The sequence below is a fragment of the Cnephaeus nilssonii genome (assembly GCF_951640355.1).
Source record: "Cnephaeus nilssonii genome assembly, chromosome: 5".
Classification (NCBI taxonomy): Eukaryota; Metazoa; Chordata; class Mammalia; order Chiroptera; family Vespertilionidae; genus Cnephaeus; species Cnephaeus nilssonii.
In genome coordinates this window covers 23,807,042-23,832,944 of record NC_137076.1, presented here as the reverse complement: position 1 = coordinate 23,832,944, position 25,903 = coordinate 23,807,042, and the positions used below count along the sequence as shown (strand labels likewise).

The following is a 25,903-nucleotide window of genomic DNA, read 5'->3' as shown; positions in this document are numbered from 1 at the left end:
TTCATCCATTCACGGGCAGGAGCTGTGTCCTCACAGCAACAGAGATCAGTTACATGCAATTGGAAGCAGGTTACTGTAAGGTGTTTAACATAACATTTCTTCTAGGTGCTTTTTCTCATAACATTAGTGCCTGTTTGACTTTACCTTTTACTTCTGTTAAATAAGTTTGTACGTTGCGTTTGTTTTTTGTTTCTTAAAAAAGCAAACTTCCCTGGAGGATGGTCCCGCCCACCAGCGGAAGCTGGCTCTGCTCAGCCACCTAAGCTGTTCCCTCGGCTGTCACTCAGGAGTGAGGGAGGCGGGTCCTCACAAACTGCCCTATCAGGGGCGGAGCGGGGCAGGGGGGCGGGCCCGCTCTCAGCAAACCCCGGGACCTGCGAGGCTGACCCGGCTCGAGTCTCACCTGCGCTGAACGGTGCAGGTATCTGCGGCGGCGTCAGTGCCGCTGTGACTTGTACCCGCAGAGGAGCGGAGAGGGCCGCTCACAGGGACCCCAGAAGCTGGGAAATGGTGAGTGTGCGTGGCTGGGCGTCCGGGACGGGGACCAAGGGCCCCCTGGAACCATCCGGGGCAAGACCCGTCTCCCCGCTGATCAAGTCTGAAGTCCGCGGACGCGAGACCGCGCTGGGCGCAGCTCCGCCCTGGCTCCCCGGATTCACGAGTGGGAGGAGCTGTGGTGCTCTTGTAACCTCTGGGGTTCAGTTTTTCCCTGAGTTTTCGAATTGTTTGGAAAGCAGTTCTCAAATCCAAGATTCTGTTCCCCCGAGGTGGCTCTTCCTAGGAGTGGTATACATCTCAACATTTCCAAATCCCTCCTTAAATTCCCAAAGCCAAATGTCCGTCTGGGGAGTCACAGTTTGACTTTTCAAAAAAGTGTGTGTGTGTGTGTGTGTGTGTGTGTGTGTGTGTGTGTGTGTGTGTGTTGTAAGGATTTATATTTGTTGTGGCTGTTTTACATGAGGGGAAAGCCGACAGTAACCACCTGGAAGACGTACATGAAATCCTCCTTGGTCTTTCCCCATCCCCTTTCCTGGGCCCAGACATCCTATGGGAAGTCCTGGGAGGTTCCTCTTGGGGAACTTTCCTGGCTGTTCTCTCTTGGCATTACCGCTCCTTCCCTGGGTTTGTCACTTGAAAACATTTTCTAATTTAGGCATTATTTGTTTTCAACGAGAGTAAAAATGCATTTAATTGCTGGGGCTTGGAAGACAGCATAAAATAGTTCCAAGCAGGCAGGAAGGTTGTGAACTCAGAAAACATAAAGTACTGCAGCATTACGTTCTATTTTGGTAGAATTCTCTCTTCCTGAGCATGTATAGCAAGTTTCTGACGTGTGTGTTATTTTCGGAGTTTTAATATATAATCCCAGGGCTTAGTCTTGCAAAGCGGGATTGTTCAAGTTGGATTCGTGAGAAACGCCAGGAAGCCCTGGAAAGCTGGGGGTGCAAGGCGGGGTGGGGATGGGGAGCACGGTGGGGATGGGGAGCACGGCAGGGAGGGTTGGGGTAGGGTGGCGTTGATGATGCCTTTTCTGAGGGTGTAGTTACGGCTTTTTAGGCTTAGGCACTTTGAGATTTTGTTGTTGTCTTGCATTCAGATTATAGTTTGTATACATTGAGCAAGTGTGAAGATGAGGTGTTTTATCTCATGGACAAATGGTTCATGAAATTGGGGGCCATTTGGGTCATAACCTTAAACTAGCGGGAGCGGTTCCATGTTTACAAGAGGGGAGGGTGTGTGGAGCTCTAAGTTCAGTCCTGGGCTGCTCAGGTGTCCCCATCCTCTCTCTCCTCCACCCCCCCCCCCCCCACTCCACCCAGACTGACCAACTCTATAGGCAGGGGTCCTCAAACTTTTAAAACAGGGGGCCAGTTCATTGTCCCTCAGACCGTTGGAGGGCCGGACTATAGTTTAAAAAAAACTATGAACAAATTCCTATGCACACTGCACATATCTTATTTTGAAGTAAAAAAAACAAAACGGCAAAAACACCCGCATGTGGCCCGCGGGCCGTAGTTTGAGGACGCCTGCTATACAGGTTTTGTCTCAACAGGGCTTGTCTAAGCTCCAAATCTGGTGTTGACATAAAAAAGCCCAAATTTGTAGAAAAATTTAGAGTTTATTAGAATTTATTTGGTCTAAATACAGGATAGGCCTTGAAGCAAGATCTCAAAATGAGACAGGCAAGTAAGCCAGGGCAAACAGAATAGGGAAACTGAGACAAGATCGTTAAGCAAGCAGTTTGTAGCCATCTAGTAAATCCTATCTTCCCTAAACCAAGGACACTTAAGAGTAAATGGTTTACCGTTCTCCCCAACCGGAGGATGAATAGCTTAAATCACCCCCTCCTCAGGGAGATAGACAGCAGATGTCCAGGGACAGACAGATGAAGTTCAGGGAATACATCTCATTTTGGTGCATCAACATAAAGATGATGAATATTCTATTGATCCTCCACTAAGACCGCCCCCAAACTCCCAGCCTTTAAAATCCAAGGACCTAGCATGCAGCTCTCCCTCCCAGGAGCACACATGTCCAGGCCTGTCCCTTCCCCCTCTTCTTCCAAACTCTAAGGGTGTGTCTGTCAGGCTGCTGGTCCCAGGCTAATCATCTGACCCAAGGCCCCCTTTTCTCTGACTTCTTAGTGAGCCAAAGCAGCCCGGCCCAGGCTCATTTCCCCACCTAGTTAGTCCCTCTCCTGGTACTTCTATCCTAGGCCCTTCCTTGTTTCACTGTCCCCAGCTTTATTTTTTCATTTTTAAATATATTTGTTATTGTGGATAGTATTACATATATCTTCCATCCCCTCCCCCTCCCCCTTCCCCAGCTTTAATAAACCTCTCCTCTATAAATCACCTGGACTCTTATTGTGAAATCTTTTCTGCATGAATTCAAGAACTCACACACAGTACCAGCCGGCCCTGTGCAGACCTGCTCAAGGCCAGGTCCCTGTTCTGGTAACAAAAAGACAGTTTGCAGTTCTTTTAACACTTTGGGAGTTAAAGAGGAAACATAGAAGGTTAGATGAAGGTGAAAGATGGCAAGGCCAGGGCTGGATTACAGGACACCGATAAAAAATTATGTGCTCCTTGGAGGTTTGTTAAGGCTCAGGGGTCTGAAAAAGACAGATGACTTTCTCGAATTTCAAAGGTGTGTTTGGAACAATGGACAGGGCTTGCTTCAGGCAGGGGGTAAATAAGCATTGTGGTAGGGGTATGTGAGGCCCGAGGCTGGATGACCCTTCCTGACCTACTGCAGTTAGGAGTCTGTGATTAGATCTCCCTGTGAGGTGCGTTTCCCTCACTGAGCTTTGTCAGATGTATCACGGGGCCCCTTTTCATTCACACTGATGTTCAGTTGGCTTTTTCTTTTGAATTCTAGGGAAGCAGCCCGCTTATATTTGGATTCCAACATCAGGTTTCTTCTCTTTGGATATATTTTTTTCTCCATTGACTATTACAGTTCTTTTCTAGTTTACCTTAGCCCTTGGGCTTTTAGTAGGTAAATAAATTGAGAGACACTATGTAAGGCAAGGAAATTCTGTCATTAATGGAATTTTGGTTCTCTTTAGGCAAGAGAACCAAAAGATGTGAGATGGGTGTCTCAGGTGCTTTTTCCATTTTTTTTTTTTTTTTGGTCATCATTTGTATGTTTCTTTCTCTAGAGAAGTTTGACAGTTAAAAGGACATGTGGTTATGGATAGGGACAGGCCCGGAGTGGTTCTGCGTCTGAGGCTGGCCGGTAGTGCGTGGGTTCTTGACTTTGTGCAGGAAAGATTTCACAACATGAGTCCGGGTGATTTTGAGGGGATGTTTATGAGAGCTGGGGACAGCGACACAAGGAAGGGCTTCGGGGAGCAGAAGCCGCAGGAGAAAGGCCAGGCGGTGTACTTACTGCCTTGGCTGTCTAGAAACATTATAGGCTGCCTTAGCCTACCGGGAAGTCCGAGAAAAGAAGGCCTTGGGACGGGATCCGGGGGTAAGCACCCCTGGTTGCAAGTCTTGTGAGGAACCTTGGAGTTGAGGGGGAAGTAAAAAGTTCGTGCCAGAGAAGGGGGATGGGCATGCTCTAGAGCAGTGGTTCTCCGCCTTCCTAATGCCGCGACCCTTTTATACAGTTCCTCATGTGGTGACCCCCAACCATAAAATTATTTTCGCTGCTACTTCATAACTGTAGCTTATTACAATTGCTACTGTTAATGAATCGTAATGTAAATGTCTGTGTTTTCCGATGGTCGCGACCCACAGGTCGAGAACCGCTAGCAGGGTCGCCTAAGACCATCGGAAAACACAGATATTTACGTTACGATTCATTAACAGTAGCAAAATTACAGTTATGAAGTAGCAATGAAAATAATTTTATGGTTGGGGGTCACCACAACATGAGGAGCTGTATTAAAGGGTCGCGGCATGAGAAAGGTTGAGAACCACTGATCTAGAGTGAGCCCACACTGGGTCTTTGTCTTTTTAAAATCTTTTTTTGCTGTAGGTGAGAATCTTAGGGGCGTGTTTCAGCAGGATATTCATCATCTTTCCAGGTACATTTTTAATATGCTGATGCATCAAAATGAGTGTATAGGGAAGTTTGGGATTCTTCTTTGGTCTGTTTTACTTTTATTTTGGGTCTGCCTGGCTTTAATGGGGTTTTGTTATTTGTTCCCCTGACTTCATTTGTCCTTGGGTTTAGCTGGTACAAATGGCATTGATTGGGTCTTTGTCCTCTGTCTCCCTGACCAGGGTTATTTAAGCTATGCATTCTCTGGTAAGGTAGGGGAGGTAGAAACCATTTGCTTTCAAGTGTTCTTGGTCAGGGAAGATGAGGTCTTGCGATTCACAAGCTGGCTCTAAGTTTTTCAAGTTGTTTGGCCTTGTTTAATTTTCTTGTCTCAGTTTCCCTATTCTACTTGCCCAGGAATTTTCCTAGCTTCTTACTATGCTGCCACAATACTAATCCTAAAGCAAATGAGTTCCTATTTTAATGGATGTGCGGAAAAGCAATTGCATTTCTATATTCCTTGATATTAGGAAAACACCTCAAAACATGGAAATCTTTGGAATTTCTAGTTCATTTCAGGGGAGGGGTTTAATTAGAAATCCCAAATGTATTATAATATGTGCCCAGCCAGCTCAGCCAGGTTCAGTGAGCCTGAGAGGGGGCGGTGAAGGATTGAGAAAAGACAGACAAGAGAAAAAAGCTGGGTCTGGGTGAGGGGTGAGGGGTGAGGGGTGTGGCCTCAGGGCCCCCAGCACTGGGGCGGGACAGAGGGGTGGGGAGGGACGCAGCCTCAGGTCCCCCAGCGCAGCCTCAGGTCCCCAGACCCAGGTCCCCAGGCCTGGGCACAGCGTCAGGTGCCCCAACACCGGGGCAGGGGGGGTGACCTCAGGTCCCCCTGCCCCATTTGCATATTAGCTCTTTATGATATAGGATTATATAGGATTCCAGATTCAATTTTGTTTCCAGTAAGCAGTTCATTCAGATTGTCTATGTCATTCTGATTCTTCTTGGAGGATTGTATGTTTCTAAGAATTTATCTTTTTCTTTTAGGTTGTCCAGCTTGTTGGTATATCATTCATAGTACACACTTTGTGTTTCTATTAATGTTGGTTGTAACTTCTCTTCCATTTCGGATTGTATTTTTGGGGGGGCCTGTCTCTTTGTCTCTCTGTCTCTCTCGACCTGTCTTTATATAAATCCCACTAAGGGTTTATCAATTTTGTTTATCTTTTCAAAGAACCAGCTCTTGGTTTCATTGAATTTTTTTTTCTATTGTTTTTTTAGTCTTGATTTCTGCTCTGATCTTTACTATTTTCTTCCTTCTACTACAGTGGGATTTAGTTGTTCTTTTTGTAATTCCTTGTTATTTAGATTGTTTATTTGAGATTTTCCTTGTTTATGAGGGCCTGTGTAACTATCAACTTGCCTTTTAGAACTACATTAGCTTTGTCTCATAGATTTTGGAATATTGTATTTCCATTTCCATTTGTCTTAAGATATATTTTGATATATTCTTAGTAGCATGTATTTTTGCCTTCACATATTTGTGCTTTTTCTAGTTTTTTTTTTCTTGTAATTGATTTCTAATTTTATAATGTGTGGTCAGATAAGATGCTTGATATGATTTTAGTCTTCTTAAATTTATTGAGACTAGTTCTGTGGACTAATGTGACCTAATTTGTAGAATGTTTCATGTGCATTGGACTTGAATGTGTGTTCTGCTGTCTGTAGATGGGATATTCTGCAGTATCTATTAAATCCACCTGTAAAAAATGTCATTTTGAGCCAAGTTTTTTTGTTGTTGATTTTGTGTCTGGATGATCTATCCATTGATTTAAATGGGGTACTGGAAGTCCCCTCCTATTATTATTACAGTACCTATATCTTCCATTATATCTATTAATTTTTGCTTTATATTTAGGTGCTATTACTAGAAGCCCGGTGCACGAAATTGGTGCACTGGGTGGGGAGGGATTGTCCCTCAGCCCAGCCTGCACCCTCTCCAATCTGGGACCCCTCGGGGGATGTCCAACTGCCGATTTAGGCCCAATCCCACAGTCAGACATCCCTCTCACAATCTGGGACTGCTGGCTCCCAACCGGTCGCCTGCCTGCCAGCCTGATCACCCCCTAACCATTACCCTGCCAGACTGACAGACGCCTAACTGCTCCCCTGCCAGCATGATTGCCCCCATCTGCCCTCCCCTGCTGGCCTGGTCACCCCCAACTGCCCTCCCCTGCTGGCCCGGTCGCCCCCAACTGCCCTCCCCTGCTGGCCTCGTCACCCCTAACTGCCCTCCCCTACAGGCCTGGTTGCCCCCAACTGCCCTCCCCTGCTGGCCCGGTCACCCCTAACTGCCCTCCCCTAACTGCCCTCCCCTGCCAGCCCGATCACCCCCAACTGCCCTCCCCTGCCAGCCTGTTCACCCCTAACTGCTCTCCCCTGCCGGCCTGGTTATCCCTAACTGCCCTCCTCTGCCGGACTGGTCACCCCTAACTGCCCTCCCCTGCTGGCCTCGTCGCCCCTAACTGCCCTCCCCTGCTGGCCTCGTCGCCCCCAACTGCCCTCCCCTGCTGGCCCGGTCACCCCTAACTGCCCTCCCCTGCCAGCCCGGTCACCCCCAACTGCCTTCCCCTGCCGGCCCGGTCACCCCTAACTGCTCTCCCCTGCCGGCCTGGTCATCCCTAACTGCCCTCCCTGCCAGACTGGTTATCCCTAACTGCCCTCCTCTGCCGGACTGGTCACCCCTAACTGCCCTCCCCTGCTGGCCTGATCGCCCACAACTACACTCCCCTGCCGGCCATCTTGTGGCGGCCATCTTTGACTACATGGGGCGGCCATCTTGTACGAGGGTTTGAGGGTCAATTTGCATATTACCTCTTTATTATATAGGATGTTGGGTGCATAGATTTGTGCAGTGTTATATCATCCTGTTTGATTGATCTTTTTATCTTTATGTAATGTCTTTTGTCTCTTGGTATGGTTTTAATTTTAAAGTCTTTTTTTGTCTTGCTACCTTAGCTTTCTTTTCATTTTCGTTTGTATGACATACCTTTTCCATCCTACATTTTATTCTATGTCTTTATGTCTGAAATTAGTCTTTGTAGGCAGCATATGAATATATCTTGTTTTTTACTATCCCTTTAGTCACCCTAAATCTTTATTGGAGCATTTTGTTCAATTTCCATTTCAAGTAATTATTGATAGGCACATGTGCTTATTGCCATTGTATTAATTGTTATTTTTTTGTTCTTATAGTTGTTCTTTTTGTATTTCATTTTTGGCTTTTTTATTTTGGGTATTGATAAGTTTCTTTAATGTTATATATGGATACATTTCTCTTTAAATTTTTTTTGTATCTATTGTATTTTTTTTGGTTGTGGTTACCATGAGCTTCATTTATAACAACTTATGTTTAAAGTTGTCCATTTTAAGTTAATGGCTGCCTCAGCAGAATCATTCTAAAAATACTACACTTATTACACTCTCTCTACATATTACATTTATAATAGCATGTTTTATGTTTTTGTCCATTGTTTCTTTCTTAATTATTTAATATAATCCTGATTTTACTACTGTTGTCTTTAACCATCATAGTAGTTTTACAATTAGTTGATCTACTTTTACTAAATGTTTATTTACTTTTACTAGTGAGATTTTTTTTTTCTGACTGGGAAATTTTTTTTTATCTCTCCTTTAATTCTGAATGATTACCTTATTGGGTGGAGTATGCTTGTTTGTAGGTGTTTTTCCTTTTACCTTTTTGTTAAAATATTTTTTTGTATTGATTTCAGAGAGGAAAGGAGAGGGAGAGAGAGAAACATCAGAGTTGAGAGAGAATCATTGATTGGCTGCCTCTTGCACGCCCCCTACTGGGGATTAAGCCCGCAACCCCGGGCATGTGCCCTTGACCAGAATTGAACTCAGGACCCTTCAGTCCACAGGCTGATGCTCTATCCACTGAGCCAAACCAGTTAGGGCTCCTTTTACCTTTTTTAATATGTCATGCTATTATTTTCTGGACTGCAAAGTTTCTCCTGAAAAATTGGCCGATAGTCATATGGGTATTCGGCTTTGTGTATCTAGCTGCTTTTCTCTTGCTGCCAAAAAGTACTGATTTTTCAAAACTAAAAATTTAAAAACTGCCACAGGGGAAAAACACACCAAATATTTCACAAAACACTCCTTTCTTTCTGAAGGTTTTACGATGTAATCATTAACCAGCCTGTTACTTTAATCTTAAATGGCCAATGAAGACAAACAGTTCTGAGGCTGTTCTTCCACCACCGATTAAGACTAGGTGGCAGGTTATTGGGGATAATATTTATTTAGCCTTCTGAAACCTGAGGCAGTCTTGGTGATTGCCAGTTCCAGTTGCCTTCTTGTCCACTGCTTTTCTGACACCCACGGCAACTGTCTGTCTCATGTCATGAACAGCAAAATGGCCCAGAGGAGGATAGTCAGAGAATCTCTCCACACACATGGCCTTGCCAGGAACCGTATCAATGATGGCAGCATCACCAGGTTTCAAAAACTTGGAGCCGTCTTCCAGCTTTTTTCCAGAATGATGATTCATCTTTTTCAGGTGAGCAAATTTGCAAGCAATGTGAGCTGTGTGACAATCCCGCACAGGTGCATACCCAGCACTGATTTGGCCTGGGTGGTTCAGGAGAATCACCTGAGCTGGAAACCAGCTACTCCCATTCGTGGGCAGTTTTTCTGTCACCAGCCACATTGCTGCAGTGAACATCTGTGACAGAAACATTCTTGTCATTCAAGTCCACGTTGTGCCCAGGAAGAGTCTTGCTCAGTTTTATGGAGCATTTCAACACACTTCAGTTGTGGTGTTCACTGGAGCAAAGGTGACCACTGTGCCAGGTTTTGAGAACACCAGTCTCTGCTTGGCCCTCAGGGACAGTACTGACACCAACAATTTTGTGGACATCCTGGAGGGGTAGATGCAGGGGCTTGTTAGTTGAACAAGTTGGTGGCCAGATGCAATCCAGTACTTCAGGTAATATGGTTCCACAGGTATTGCCATCTTTTTTTTTTATTTAAATTTCTTTATTGATTAAGGTATCATACATTTGTCCTCATCCCCCCATTCCCATCCCACACCCCTCCCCACACATGCCCCCACCCCCCTGTTGTCCTTAACCGCTGGTTTGGCTCATATGCTTGCACACAAGTCCCTTGGTTGATCTCTCCCCTTTACCCCCGCCCTCCCCTACCCTCCCTCCGAGGCCCGACAGTCCAATCCATGCCTCCCCGCTTCTGGGTCTGTTCCTGTTCATCAGTCTATGCTGTTCATTATTTCCCCTAGATGAGTGAGATCATGTGCTATTAGAAATACACTTATAAGAACCAAAAATGAGACAAGCAATAATGGTTATGGTGACAGGCAAATGAATCAGTGTGTAGTAAGTTTCTTTCTGGGCCAACAGTTCTTTTAAGACTAAATTTCAATGTCCAACAGTTCCTTATGTGTACATGTCAGCACTGACATTTCAGTTCTGGATGGTGGACAAATGGTGGTAATGCAGGTCCGACTTTCTCTGGTTTGGTCCTGGGCAACCTGCAGTGATGCACAGCTGCTAACTGCTAGTATGGGAGGTATTGCCATCTTAATGGGTGACTCCCCATAGCCTGAACCAAGGCCTGTTAGCACCTGGCTCCAACATGTTGTTACCATTCCAGCCAGAAATTGGCACAAATGCTACTTTGTAGGGGTTGTTTTCCATTGTATTGATGTAGGTGCTGACTTCCTTAATGATTTCCTTGTATCTCTTCTGTCTATAGGGCTGCTCGGTTTAGTTCATTTTGTTAACACCAACACTTAGTTGCTTCACACCTAGTGTGTAAGTCAGAAGGGCATGCTTACCTGTCTGCCAATTTTTGAAGATACGTCCTTCACGTTCACCAACACCAGCAGCAACAATCAGGACAGCACAGTCAGCCTGAGATGTGCCTGTAATCATGTTTTTGATGAAGTCTCTGTGTCCTGGGGCATCCATGATGGTCACATAATACTTGTCAGTCCCGAATTTCCACAGGGAGATATTAGTGGTGATACCACACTCACGTTCAGCTTTCAGCTTATCCAAGACTCAGGCATACTTGACAGAATCCTTACCTGTTTCAGCAGCCTTCTTCTCAGTTTTTTTGTCCATCCCACAAAATTTGTACATCAGATGGTCAGTAGTGGTAGACTCATCCAGATCAATATGTCTAATGCTGATGTTGATATGAGCTTTTTTCTTTCCAATTTGTTTTTTTACTTAAAAATATATATATATAAATTTATATCAGAGAGGAAGGGAGAGGGAAAAAGAGATAGAAACATCAATGAGGAGAGAGAATCATTGATGGCTACCTCCTGCACGCCCCCTACTGGCATGTGCCCTTGACCTGTGATCCTTCAGACCACAGGTGTACACTCTATCCACTGAGTTAAACCAGTTAGGGCTCTTTCCAATGTTGGCTTAGATTTAACAGTGGTTCTCACAACACTGTTCTGGCAGCAAAGCCTTGTCGAAAAGAAAGGAGATTCTGTTTTTGTGTTTTTTTAGTTGATTTTTTTTTTTTTAATTGAGAAGGGAAAGGGACTCAAAGAGTGAAGCAGCTATGTGAGAAGCATCCATCGGTTGCCTCCTGTACACACCCCTACCAGGGATTGAACCTGCAACCTGAGTATGTGCCCTGACTGATGATTGAATCACCAACCTTTCAGTGCACAGGATGACACTCAACCAATTGAGCCACACGGACCAGGGAGAGATTCTGTTTTTATTCAGTCTCTTGGCATTTTAATTATGTTGTGTCTTGTTATGAGTCTCTGGGTTTCTCTTGTTTAAAAATCTCTTTGCCTCCTGACATAAATGTCAGTTTTCTTCATCAGATCAGGGATGTTTTCAGCCAATATTTCTTCATATAGGTTCAGTCTCTTTCTCCCTTCTCCTTCTGAAACTCCTATAAAGCAAATGTTAGTATGCTTGATGTTGTTTCAAAGGTCTCTTAAACTACCCGTGTTCTTTAACATTCTTTTTACTTTTTTACTGTTGCGATTGTGTGATTTCTATTATCTTGTCTTCCAGATTGCTGATTTGTTTTTCTGCATAATCTAATCTGCTGTTAATTCCTTCTAGTGTATTTTTTATTTTAGTTATTGTATTCTTCAATAGTTTCTTATGTGTTTTGTTTTTATCTCTTTGTGAGCATTTCCACTGAGTTCATCTATTCTACCATGATTTTGTTGAGTATTTTTATAGCCATTGCTTTGGATTCTTTATCTAGTAGATTGCCTGTTTCTGCTTCATTTAGTTCATTTTCTGGAATTTTGTCCTTTTCTTTAATTTGGAAAGTATTCCATTGTCTCATTTAGCTTCTCTCTGTTTGTTTCAGATCAATTATGTCTCCCTTTTTAAGAGTGGTTTTGTGTTGAAAATGTTATATGGGCCCCCTTGGCACAATCCCCATTGGTCACTAGAGTCAGATATTCCACAGGTGTTTCCTGTGTGAGTTCTGTGTGCCCTTCTGTCTTATTTTTGTCGGTATTGGTGTGGGTACTACCAGGGGTGGGATTTTTTCTCATGCTGACTAGCTACTAAAACTTGTCATGACTGATTTGGATAATTGTGTACAGGGGTTGGCCCATGGAGCAGGAGTGGCTTTGATGGGTGCTGGCTGAGTCCCCCCACTCAGTGTGTCATTTGTGAGGTGACTTTGGTGTGGCACTCCTGTAAGACAAAGCTGGTTTCCAAGTATGCCAGCTCTGAAGCCTCTTTAGAGTGGTTCTGCTGTGGCTGAGGCCAGCTGCAGATTGTGCAGGGCCTAGAGCTGCTTAGGTAGGGGCAGTATTTCAGCTGAGGTCAGCTGCTGCATGTGCCAGGTCTGGGTCGCTTGGATGGGAGTGTGATGAGAACCAAGGCCGGCTGTTGTCTGGTCCACTGTTGGAACCACTTGGGACGAGGTGCAGTGCAAGCTGATGATGATTGCCACTGTGGCAAGGTCGGATCTACCTTTGGGAGTAGCACTATTAGAATGGTATACTTGTTGAAAGACCTTGGGCAGATGTCTATGTTGGATCCTGTCTTCCCTTAGAGTGAGGCTGTGACAGAGGCTGGGGTTGCCCTGACAGTAGGAGGGGAGTTTAATGGCAAAAAGAAAGATTGTATGGTATGAATGAGGTGTGCCTATTTGATGGTCACATCTTAGAGAGAAGTTATTTCAGAGAGAGAAAGAGAAGAGATTGGGGAAAGCAGCCAATCGACGGTGGGCTCAGCTCACTCTCCTAATACCAGGGAGCTTACCAGGACCCTTAAGTACCTCTGCTGCTGGCTCTGCAACTACTGCGACAGAGATCCTGACCCCCTGGTTGGTGGGGACAACAGTTACAGCCTGTCTGTGGCATAGCAAAGGGACTAACTCACACTGGACTCAAGCCTCAGGTCCTTAAGTTCTACATAGCAATCACTTCCTGGGCGAGGCCTCTAATCCTGATAGCACTGCTTTGAGGCCCTCTGAAGGGAAAGTTTAATGGGTACCATGCTAGAGAGACTGCACATTCATTCCTCTGATGTTTTCATAGTGACCTAAAATATAAAACAGGTAAGGGCTTGAGCAAAAGAACAAAAGGAAAAGGGCAATTGAAAATGGTTCAGAATTTGACTTAATTGGAAATTCAAAATATACGGAAAGAATTAAATAAAAAAAAATTAAAGGTCACTCTTTGGACTTTGAGTCTCTAAAAATAATTTCAGATTGTTAACCATTATCTGTAATGCAGTGGTATGCAACCTTTCATGCAATTCTCATGTAATTTGGTTTCAAGTTACAGTTATACCTGGGATCTCAATCAATTAAAGCAAGGTACCCCCTGATCTTAGGGGAATTGCTGAAATAATATGAAGGAGAAAGGGGTATACGTCACGTAAAAATGAAAAGTCTGCCTTTGACTCAAGGTCATAGCATCCATTCTCCAAAAATATCCATGGTCATGAGGAAAGCTCTGACCCAAGAATCCATTTATTAAAATTAATTAAATTAAGCCGAAACCGGTTTGGCTCAGTGGATAGAGCATCGGCCTTCGGACTCAAGGGTCCCAGGTTCGATTCTAGTCAAGGGCATGTACCTTGGTTGCGGGCACATCCCCAGTAGGGGGTGTGCAAGAGGCAGCTGATCGATGTTTCTCTCTCATAGATGTTTCTAACTCTCTCTTCCTCTCCCTTCCTCTCTGTAAAAAATCAATAAAATATATATATATTTTAAAATAAATAAATAAAATTAATTAAATTAAGACTTCACCACTTCCAAGTTGGATTTACAAAATTTGACTTTATGGTCTTTACCACTTAGTAATGTTGGTTAATGTGACCCAGTGTAAATTAAAAAGGGCCTTCAAGAATTGAAAACTGTAATAAAAAAACCTTTTAGAAAGAAGTCATTATCTCGTTATACTTTGAACAGCTGAATTTTGCCTTTTTAAACCTGGAGAAAATGAATGACTTCTCACACTGGATTACTAAAACCTTGAGGTTGTGTTCATACGAAATAAACCTGTATTTCCAGTTCCCGACATTATCAAAATTACTGACTCCTTCTACTCATTAACTGGTACGGATTCTGTTATCATAGATTTGGGTAACAGTGTGTTCTATTCGGTGCCTGCCTGTTTCAACAGCCACAGTTGGGCTTCACCTTGAAGGGTCATGATACACCTTTACCTGGTTATTCTCAGGAAACCTCGACACCATTATCACAGCACACCGTCTGCAGGTCAGATATAAGCTGCGTTTATCTTGCTCCAGGAGAACAGGTATGACATTACATGTATGTCATTCTCCTTGGTGGACGTTCTTTTGACATTTAGGACACACAGACAGTGAAAAAAGGAGCTTACGAAAGGGAGATGGACCACTGCCCAAAACATACGAGGCCCTAGTGCCTTCATTACTTGTTTATTTTTACAAGACAAAAAATAAAAAAAAACATGGTTCCGTGGGTATGTAATAATCCAAGGGGCTAAATAGTTGCATTGGAATGGTTTTACAATTTTAAAATAGATTCTGAAGTAAAAGTTACATATTATCATTATCTGATTCATTTTCTTCCTTAAAGATTCTTTAGCCTGTTTCTCTGCATCGTCCTTTGTATCTTTTGGGATAATTTTTGTCATCCTTTAGTTATTTCACCAACCCAACTCAGCTCTAGTTCAGCTTTATCATTAACTTTATTAAGTACTATGGAAATTGTTTTTGTAACTTCTGTAACAACATCACGGCAGGCCATTCTGTTCATCTGAAGCTTTTCTATTTCTGTCTTCCAGCTTGTCTGGCTTTGCCAGTAACATAGCCCCAATGACCATATGGAATACCCAATGGGTCAGTCACGCACCATCATGTAAGACTTTAACATGAAACTGCGGCCAGAAGTTCTAACAGCACTGTGAAGCGTGTATGCCCATATGTATGTCCATACGTGGCCACTCTGTCTGCGAGATGTTTTAGTGGGACGCTATAGCCCAAGTTAGATCTAAAGTTGCAAGCTGCTTCTCTTGCAGTGTCTGCTAATGAACGGGCATCTGAGGACAAACCTGCTACCACCATTCCAGAATTTAAAAGTCGTTTTATGGAACCTTCTTCATAAAGTTTGGAAAGGACTAATTTTTGTACCTCAAAGACAATGCCATTCTTACATCTGATTCCAATAGCTCTACTACTGTTTTCGACAGACTTCATATTATATTCAACTTGAAATACTTTTCCAGTGAGCAGATAACGTGGAGACTAAGACATCATACTTGGTACCAGTGGAGCTCATGTTGCTAAAACTAGCAGACCATGTAGGACTTCAGAGTTTTTAAACAACTTTTAAAAAATATATATTTTTACTGATTTCAGAGAGGAAGGGAGAAGGAGAGAGAGATAGAAACATCAATGATGAGAGAGAATCATCAGCTGCTTCCTGCACACCCCCTACTGGGGATCGAGCCTGCAACCCGGGCATGTGCCCTTGACCGGAATTGAACCCGGAACCCTTCAATCCACAGGCCAATGCTCTATCTACTTAGCCAAACTAGCTAGGGCTTAAACAACTTTTAAAAAAATATATCTCTATATTTTATTGATTTCAGAGAGGAAAGAAGAGGGAGAGAGAGAGAGAAACATCAATGATGAGAGAGAATCATTGATCGGCTGCCTCCTGCATGCCCCCCACTGGGGATCGAGCCTGCAACCCGGGCATGTGCCCTTAACCAGAATCGAACCCGGGACCCTTCAGTCCGCAGCCCGATGCTCTATCCACTGAGCCAAACTGGCTAGGGCTTAAACAACTTTTTATGAACAAAATGCCACAGCCTTCCTGACACCAGGAAGAAATACTATAGTTCTCTCAGCATCCACCATATCATCTAGATTATTTTGGTGTTTGTAAGGCAACATATTCTTTGTTTACAAATATACTTAAGCCTGTTTGTGCTGTTAAATGCAAATTGCCCACTTAGAATGGGCAACTTCAATATAGAGAGCTCTGGAATGTTTAAATTGACATGCAGCAGGTACACCTGGCAGTGTCCTCAGAGACTCCTTCATTATAAGCCTTAGGACCACCTCTCATACCTCCTGGAGTTACCCATGATGGCTTTTTTGTTGTTAATCCTGACCTGAGAATATTTTTCCCTTGATTTTTAGGGAGAGTAGAAGAGAGAGGGAAAGACAGAGAGAAACATCGATGTGAAAGAAACACATTGATTGGTTGCCTCCTGCACCCGCCCTGACCAGGGCCCTGGTGGGGGAGGAGCCTGCAACCGAGGAGGTACGTGTACTTGACAGGAATCGAACCTGGGACCCTTTGGTCCACAGGCCGACGCTTTATCCCCTGAGCCAAACCAGCTAGGGCTCCTTCATTCGTTTTTAATTGACAAGTGTCGTTTATATTTTTTCTGATGAATTCTTAAATTTTTCTTTCAAAGTAGGTGTACTCTGAACAAATTCCATCAGTTTTAATCTCACAACATTTTTATTTTCCTGTACTTTTTGAAGTATAATTTTGCTTGACACAGAATTCTAGGAGAGTGTTTTATTTCTTTCAAAAGTTTAAATGTATCATCTTACTGCATTCTTGCCAGCATATTTTATGAAGAGATGTTTGACTTAGTTCTATTTTTGTTTTGTATTTGTAAGGTGTTTTCTCCTCTGGCTTCTTTCAATATATTCTAATTGGCTTTGATTTTTTTCTAATTCAGTATGAAACTTGGGTGTGCACTTTTGCTCTTTCTCATGGGTAGTATCACGTGCATTTTTTGCATTGGCTGTTTGCTATCTGTTGTTAATTTTATGAAAATTAATTGGCACTGCACTGACTTGTTTCTATCTTCCTTATTTTTTTAAAGTTATTCCCATGATGTGCTTTCAAATTTTTTGTTTAAAGCAGGCTTACCTAGGGTTTATGGGTCTTGCCTTCTGTCTTATTTGTTCTCTCTTGTTTTTGCATTATTCTTCATTGAGACGGATTTTTTTTAAGTACTGGTTGTGTTTAGAATAAAATATTTGGGCCATATTTCAAAATACTGGGTTCATTTTCTTTTTCCAAATTCTGGAATCACCAGATTGCCCTGGGACCAAAATTATAGATCTAAGAATAGAAGATGATTTCCAGTTTTTGTGTTTGTTTGTTTTGAGATTGAGAGAATGACATCCTCTAAGTTACTTAAATTCCAGATCAGAAACTTGAAGTCTCTGACTCCAGTCATTGATGATTAACTGCTGACCCCTTTAATACTTCATAATTTATTTCCCCCATGTCTTTACATCTATCTGATGCTACAGGAGAGCCTTCATGCTTTGTCCTGTAGGGTACCAAGAAGTTGACTACACGCTAGCTCCAACCCTGTCTATGAACTCTCACCTTAGTTCCCTTTCTAAACTCGATAAAACAAGTCTACGTACCTTTTCATGCTCTCTAAAGCTATTTCATGTCTGCTCGAGAGGGCTGCCTTACTTTCCCAGAGACCCCAATTATTAAAGTCATAAGCCCTTTCATACCCTGTTAGCAATGTGTGGTTTCATCAGCTGAGGGATTTCTATGCCCAAGGGTTGAGTTATCATGCTCCTTTATTCAACAAGGGAACTAAGAATTGACAGAAGGATAGGCATTGCCTAGATACCTTGTGTTACAATTGCCTACAGTATTCAGTACAGTAACAAGCAATCTACTATAACACATAGCCTAGGAGTGTGGTAGACTACGCATACCAGCGAAGTTCGTGTATGATGTTCCTACAATGCCAAATTCACTTAATAACGCATATCTGGGTGTGTCCTTGTTGTTAAGTGGCACATGACTACCATTTTAGCTCATCAAATTATACAGAAAGAGAAACTGAAAACTAAAACTGTGGTGAATATTACACAGGGAAGGACACTGCTTCTCCATAGAATATTTTCATTACATCTGATTATTTGTAATCTCCTGGAGGACTTTAACAAGGTATGGCCTGCTGCACCTTGACAAAACGGGTTCCCAAGGGCCACATGGATTCTCATGTTTGGTGATAGGAAAGCTTCTAGTTCTTTAATACATTTTCTTCATTGAATGCAGATTTGACATTCGGACTTAGGAGTGCTGTCAATTGGGAATAATAAGAAAGGAGCTGAATCGGTTTTTCTTACAAGGCATTGATGTTATTAAAATAATAATGTTTGCCTTAGCCAATTTGGCTCAGTGGATAGAGCGTCGGCCTGCGGACTGAAGGGTCCCAGGTTCGAGTCCAGTCAAGGACATGTACCTTGGTTTCGGGCATATCCCCAGTGTGGGGTGTGCAGGAGGCGGCTGATCGATGTTTCTCTCTCATCTGATGTTTCTCTCTATCCCTCTCCCTTCCTCTCTGTAAAAAAAATTGATAAAATATATATTTTAAAAAATAGCTTTCTTTGCCATAAAAAAACAAGTGCTCTTTTAAAATAAATAATAAAATAATAATGTTTGTTTCACTTGTATAGACTTTTGTCATTTCTCAACATGCTCTGTACCTTGTTATTAGAGACATAATGATGTGACGTGATCATAGTAAAAATGTGTAAGCAATTTCCATGTGTTCATGATGGTGTTAAATTTATGAGGAAGTGTGGAAAGTACGTTTCTTTGATCAAGTCATAAAATAAATGATTGGAGATGATAGAATCATATGTAACCTTCTTATAAATGGATTCTAGATTTTCAGGCTGTCAACTTCACAAACTTTACTCTGTACATATATGGATTGTTTTAGGACTCAGTATCTTTTGAGGATGTGGCTGTGAACTTCAGTCTGGAGGAGTGGGCTTTACTGGAGTCTTCACAGAAGAAACTCTACAGAGATGTGATGAGGGAAACCTTCAGGAACCTGGCCTCCATAGGTAAGGACGATGAGTTCCCTTCACTTGCTCAATTAGAGCATAAATTTCTTTGTTTTTCAGAGAGGAAGGGATAGGGAGAGAGAGAGAGAGAAAGATCAGTGATGAGAGGGAATCATTGATTGACTGCCTCCTGCAGGCCCTACACTGGGGATTGAGCCTGCAACCCGGGCATGTGCTCTAACTGGGAATCGAATCGTGACCTCTTGGTTCATAGGTCGATGCTTAACCACTGAGCCACGCCAGCCAAGCACAAGTGTTTTTTACCCATCAGCATTTTCTAAGATGTGTCATTTGGAAAGGAATAACATTGACAAATAGTTACAGCTCATCATAGAAATAGAATGTACTAATTTTTAAATAATTTCTAATACTTTGGGATTATTTTTCTGGGTCTGCTTCTTTAGGTAACAAATGGGAAGATCATGACATCGAAGATCAGTACAAAAACCAGAAGAGAAAACGAAGGTGAGTCACACTTAAAAGAGAAAGCAGTGTCTCATGTAAAAAACCATTGAAATTTTAAAAAGAAGCAACCAAAGCAACAGCTTTTTTAAATGTATTACATATTAGGAGATGTTCACCAAATTGCTTTCTTACATATGATATAAATGATCAGTGTTTGCAAAATACTAGTAGATTAGGGAACGGCATCATTAAACCCTGTCTATGACTATCACTTTTATTAATAGCAAGGATAAACTTGTCTTGCAGAGCCTTCAGTATATTCAACTTTAAACAACTCGGGCAAAACATAAAACCTATACTTTCAGTGTAAATCATACTAATATACTTCAAATATTTTACTGATCAATACAAAGTCTCTAATAAAAATTCATTCATGATGTGTTTCTTGTTTTTTACAGAAGTCGTATGTTGGAGAGAATCTGTGAAGGGAAAACGGTTAGTCAATGTGGAGAAAACATCAGTCTTATTCCTGATTTCAGTCTGAAGAAGAAATCATTTCCTGGAGGAACACCGTGTGAATGCAGAATGTTTGACAAAGCCTTCATGGATCATTCATCCCATAGTAGTAACACCAGCTGTCACACTGGACAAAACTTCTCTGAGTATCAGAAATGTGGAGCGAAGCCATATAAATGTAACGTATGTGGGAAAGCATTTAGTTATCTCCAGTGCTTTGAAAATCATGAAAGAACTCACTATGGAGAGAAACCCTATAAGTGTAAGGAATGTGGGAAAACCTTTATGTGGCTCAAAATCCTTCAAAAACACATGACCAAACATAGTGCAGATGCTCCTTATAATGGTAAGGTGTGTACGAAAACCTTTAGTTCTTCAACTTCTCTTCAAACAGGTGAGAGAACCCACTCTGGAGAAAAGGCCTATCAATGTGAAAAATGTAGTAAAACATTCAGGCATCCCAGCCAACTTCACGTACATGAAAGAACTCACAGTGCAGAGAAACCATATGAATGTAGGATATGTGGAAAGACCTTCAAATATTTCAAATCCTTAGAACCACACAAAATGACTCACACAGCAGAAAAACCCTATGAATGTAAGGAATGTGGAAGAGCATTCAGACATTACAGTTCCTTAGAAATACACAAAAGGTTTCACACTGGAGAGAAGTCCTATGAATGTAAACACTGTGGTAAAGCTTTTAGTTATCATAGCTCCCTTAAAGGACACATGAAAATGCACACAGGAAATACTCCTTATCAATGTAAGGAATGTGGGAAAGTATTCACTCTTGTCAGGTCCTATCGAAATCATGAAAGGTACCACACTGGAGAGAAGACCTATCAATGTGAAAAATGTAGCAAAGCGTTCATGTATCCTAGTTGTCTTCGAAGACATGAGAGAACTCACACTGAAGAGAAACCATATGAATGTAGGATATGTGGAAAGTCCTTCAAATATTTCAGATCCTTAGAACCACACAAAATGACTCACACAGGAGAAAAACCCTATGAATGTAAGGAATGTGGAAGAACATTCAGATACTACAGCTCCTTAGAAATACACAAGAAGTTTCACACTGGAGAGAAATCCTATGAATGTAAACATTGTGGGAAAGCCTATAGCTATCCCAGCTCCCTTAAAGGACACATGAAAATGCACACTGGAAATACACCTTACCAATGTAAGGAATGTGGGAAAGCATTCACTTGCCTTAGTTTGTTACAAAGACATGAAAGAACTCACACTGGAGAGAAACCCTATGAATGTAAGCAATGTGGTAAAACCTATAAAGATCACAATAACTTACAAACACACGAAAGAAATCATACCGGAGAGAAACCCTTTAAATGTAAGGAATGTAGAAAAGCCTTCAATTGTAACAAAAACCTTCAATTACACGTGAAAAGGCACAATGGAAACAAACCATATAAATGTGAAGAATGTGGGAAAGCCTTCGTTGACGGCTCATCTTTACGAAGGCATAAGAGGATTCACGAATAAAACCTAGTGAATGTAGCCCTAGCTGGGTCCCAGGTTTGATTCCGGCCAAGGGCACATGCCAGGGGTTGCCAGCTCGATCCCCAGGAGGGGGCATGTAGAAGGCAGCCAATCAATTATTCTCTTTCATCATTGATGTTTCTATCTCTCTCTCCCTTCCTCTCTGAAATCAATTTAAAAATATATATATATTTTTACTAGTGAATGTAAATAGTGTGGGAAAGACCAGTTATTCCTCTTCTTTCTGGAGGCATTAGAGGACTCATTGGATAAAACCATGAAGGTAAAGAGTGTGAGAAAGGTTTCATTGCTCTATATATTTTTAAAAAATATATATTTTTTAATTTCAGAGGGGAAGGGAGAGGGAGAGACAGAAACATCAATGATGAGAGAGAATCATTGACCGGCTGCCTCCTGCATGCCCCACACTGGGGGTCCAGCCTGCAATCTGGGCATATGCCCTGACCGGGAATCAAACTATGATCTCCTGGTTCATAGGTTGATGCTCAAACACTGAGTTACGCTGGCTGGGATGGATCCACATCTTTATATTTGAAAACTCACTGAAAGGAATAGAAATGTAAATAATCTGATAAGGCTTGATGGAAATTAATTTATGTATAATGTTCTGGAAAATTTTCAAGGTTAAAGAGTTGTTTTGAAAATTGTAAATATTTTTGTTTACCAAGTTTCTTTAAGTGTTATTAGGATGTGGATTTCTAATACTGTTGATCCTTGAACAACTCAAGGATTAAGGGCACCAATTGCCCACATACTCCAAAATCCTTGTAGAACTTAAGCCAGTCCTCCATGTGGTTTCCCAACCACACATTGAAATGGCAGTTCATCTTTTAAAAAAAGTGTTTGAATTGCTGCTTAAAAGTGGATACTTGCAGTTCAAATCTATGTTGTTCAAGGGTCAACTGTAATTTCTTTTAGAAATGAACATTACAATTAGGTAATTCTGGGACATGACTTTCTACAATATTACATATTAATAACGTGATTTTTTAAGTCAGTAATATTATCTATTGACTTTTTGAAGCCCGTTAGATCCAAATTGTGTGATTTCCAGTGTATTTCTAAAATGGAAATAGTTTCTTATTTATATGATGTTTTATTTGTTTTTTTTTGTTCAGATGGCATTTAAAAATTACAATTCAATATTTTTTTTTATTTTGGTATTTGGATTTAAAAAAATATATATTTTATTGATTTTTTACAGAGAGGAAGGGAGAGGGATAGAGAGTTAGAAACATCGATGAGAGAGAAACATCGATCAGCTGCCTCCTGCACACCCCCCACTGGGGATGTGCCCGCAACCAAGGTACATGCCCTTGACTGGAATGAACCCGGGACCGTTCAGTCCCCAGGCTGACGCTCTATCCACTGAGCCAAACCAGTTAGGGCAGTATTTGGATTTTTTACTGGCCTTGTGAAATTTGATGGATATCCCTAGTGTATACTATATATGTTTCATACATATATGTATACGTGTGTGTGTGTGTGTGTGTGTGTGTGTGTGTGTGTGATATATCCCTTTATTACTGACAATGCTTTTTTTTGACCAGGGTGGGGGGGGGGGCAGAGGTGATGGGTATAAGAGCTTTTTCCTCACGTTCCTTAGCAATAAACAGTGGGAGTAAATATTTATGTGTGTCAATTTTATGAAAGAATGTATTTCCATGTGAATTGTTACTTTGTTATTTGATCTTGTGCTTTTTTTCCTGACTGGCATGTTAGATATATTTTGATTTAAGAGGAGAGACCTGTGATATGACCCAAAATCTATGTTTGGATATATCCCTTTGTAGGTAATGCTAGGAATTAGATTTTCCAGGATTTATAGTCTCTGAGATTCCATATTAGACTTTACCAGTAGCCTCACTTGCATGAGTATGGAAGGCATAAGCAAAATGGGCATTAGATTATGGAGCCATCATATCCTATATAATAAAACCCTAATATGCAAATTGACCAAACAGTGGAATGACTGGTCGCTATGATGTGCACTGACCACCAGGGGGCAGACCCTCAATGCAGGATCTGCCCCCTGGTGGTCAGTGTGCTCCCACAAGGGAAGCACCGCTCAGCCAGAAGCTAGGCTCATGGCTGGCGAGGGCAGCGGCGATGGTGGGAGCCTCTCCCACCTCTGGGGAGTGGGCCTAAGCCAGCAGGTAGACATCCCCCAAAGGGTCCCAGACTGCGAGAGGGCATAGGCCGGGTTGAGGGACACCTCCCCCCTACCCCACCCCCAGTGCATGAATGTCATGCACCAGGTCTCTAGTATGGAGATAGAATGATACACAGGGGCTTTAACATAGGGCACCATTTTTCATCTCATTTTTTTTTTTGGATTCTTTTCCCTTCCAGTCAAGAGTATCTTCAAAACAACTACAATCTGTTTGATTTCCATTTTCTTCGAGGTATAGTTTTCCAGTGATATCTTCACAAGATTCACATCAAAGATCCATCAGAGTGGCTTTTTCTGTAAGCTGTCTTTTGTTCACCAGTAAACTAGTTCATCTCTTTATGCATGGGACTATTGTCTGATTATTTTCTTCTCTAGGTTATATCTGTATAAGATCTACTTTGTATAGGAAACATCTTATGCTGTTAATAGTGCTGGAGAGTATGTTTTGTTGATTCCCCATGTCATTCACAACTGTGCATTGAAGAAAAGAACATGGAGTTTGTTTCTCTACTGCAATGTACAGTGGTTGGCTTGACCTGGTCTTTCTATGGAACAGTAAGCACCTTCCTTCTGTCAGGAATACTGGGTATTTTCTCTTACTTTTGGGTGACTGTAATCCTTCAGAATGGTTTCATTTATGTTTCAGTGCGTGTAATTAAAACTATGTGCATTTTCTGTCAACCAAAGACTTCTGCACTCATTTCATACACATTAACTGTGTTTTAAGCCAGCGGTCGCCAACCTTTCGGACCTCATGGACCACCTGTGATCTGCGGACCACCGGTTGGCGACATCTGTTTTAAGCAATAGAATGTTAAGTATTATTCTGTTAAGAGGGTATGATTCCTATTCAAGGAAAAAAGACCTTTTTTTAATATTGATTGCTGTGAAGAGGTAAACTATATCCTGTCATGACCATTCATAATGCTTGTTTTCTAGAAGGTAACGACTATGTAATGAAGTGAGCCTTAACTTGTTAAAAGCTCCACCAGTGATAGTAATATGAAGAGGGGAATAGTGGTCATTGTTATGATTTGGAACTATGTTTTACCATTTTTAGAGATATGGTTATGAAATGCCGTTATGAATATCATGTTCTCCCTTTTTACTGACTGCTTTTTTGGGGGTGGGTATAAGTTTCTTTTGAAGGGACCAAGTCTGAGGGAAGCCCACCTGTGTCCACCCAGAGCAGGGACTATCTTTCCTGAGGGGCCTCCTTACATAGAGCACAGCAGCATCCCCTGGAAGTGGAGACTGGGATGCTACTCATGCATGAGGCCAGCGGACCAGAGACTAGACAAGAGGCTGAACTTGGGATCTGACAAGATGGCCAAGCTGCCCCACAGCATTATCAAGCCTTTGCTGGCAGAACCAGTTCCTAACGTTAAAGCAGAACTGACCCTGAGTAGTGTGGCTCAGTTGGTTGAGCATTGTCCCATGCACCCAAAGGTCAATGGTTGGATTCCCAGTCAAGGCACATGCCCAGGTTGTTGCTGGAACCCCAGTAGGGGGTGGGCAGTAGGCAGACTATCAATGTTTCTCCCTTCCTCTGTCTCTAAAATCAAGAAAAACATGTATTTTTAAAAAATGGTGACATTTTAAAATATATATATATATATATATTTTACTGATTTCAGAGAGAGAGAGAGAGATAAAAACATCAATGATGAGAGAATCATTGATTGGCTGCCTCCTGCACGCCCCCTACTGGGGATTGAACCAGCAACCTAGGCACGTGCCCTTGGCTGGAATCAAACCTGGGACCCTTCAGTCTGCAGGCAGATGCTCTATCCATGGAACCAAACCAGCTAGGGCTTGGTGACATTCTTTAAAAAAAACAAACCTATATAATAAAAGGCTATTATGCAAATTGACCGAACGGAGGAATGACTGGTTATTATGATGCATTCTGACCACAAGGAGGCAGATGCTCAACGCAGAAGCTGTACCCTGGTGGTTAGTGAGCTTCCACAGGGGGAGCACTGCTGAGCCAGAAGCCCTGAGCCAGTTTCAAGGCTGGCAAGTGCAGCAGCGGCGGTGGCGGGAGCCTCTCCCACCTCCGAGGCAATAGGACATCCCCTGAGGGCTCCCAGACTGCGAGAGGGCTCAGGCCAGGCTGAGGAACCCCTCTTCCCCCCCAATGAGTGCACAAATTTCATGCACCAGGCCTCTAGTAATAAAATAAAAAAGCAAACCATGATCTAAACATATGCTGTGTATAGCTCACTGTAGGTTCAATGGTAGAAATAGATTAAACGTAAAAACATGGGAAAGATACATGTGTAAACAGCAGTGGCCAAAGTGAAGAGGTGATAAAAATATCCAGCAAAAGATACTGAAAACCAAAACTATTACTAGAGATTGTAAAGGACATTATATCATGCCTAAAGTTATCAGG

The 25,903-nt window shown here is 42.2% G+C and overlaps 1 protein-coding gene and 1 pseudogene across 2 annotated transcripts; one reads left to right on the top strand and one right to left on the bottom strand.

Moving 5' to 3' along the window:
• The first annotated feature begins 384 nt into the window (after window positions 1–384).
• LOC307100283 (uncharacterized protein) lies at window positions 385–22,874 on the top strand. Its single transcript, XM_079772664.1, has 4 exons — window positions 385–510; window positions 18,761–18,887; window positions 19,292–19,352; window positions 19,751–22,874. The coding sequence occupies exons 1-4, from the start codon at window positions 508–510 to the stop codon at window positions 21,312–21,314; spliced, it is 1,755 nt and encodes a 584-aa protein (XP_079628790.1). The 5' UTR covers window positions 385–507; the 3' UTR covers window positions 21,315–22,874.
• Window positions 14,571–15,312, bottom strand: LOC307100284 (proteasome subunit alpha type-3-like; annotated as a pseudogene). The gene has a single exon. The product of its transcript is annotated as a proteasome subunit alpha type-3-like (transcript).
• Window positions 22,875–25,903: the final 3,029 nt, after the last annotated feature.

Excerpts from the sequence above, each read along its gene's own strand:
- LOC307100283 (XM_079772664.1), top strand. Across the intron at positions 18,888-19,291 it reads CAGGAACCTGGCCTCCATAG|GTAACAAATGGGAAGATCAT; the intron begins GTAAGGACGATG and ends CTGCTTCTTTAG. Across the intron at positions 19,353-19,750 it reads AACCAGAAGAGAAAACGAAG|AAGTCGTATGTTGGAGAGAA; the intron begins GTGAGTCACACT and ends TGTTTTTTACAG.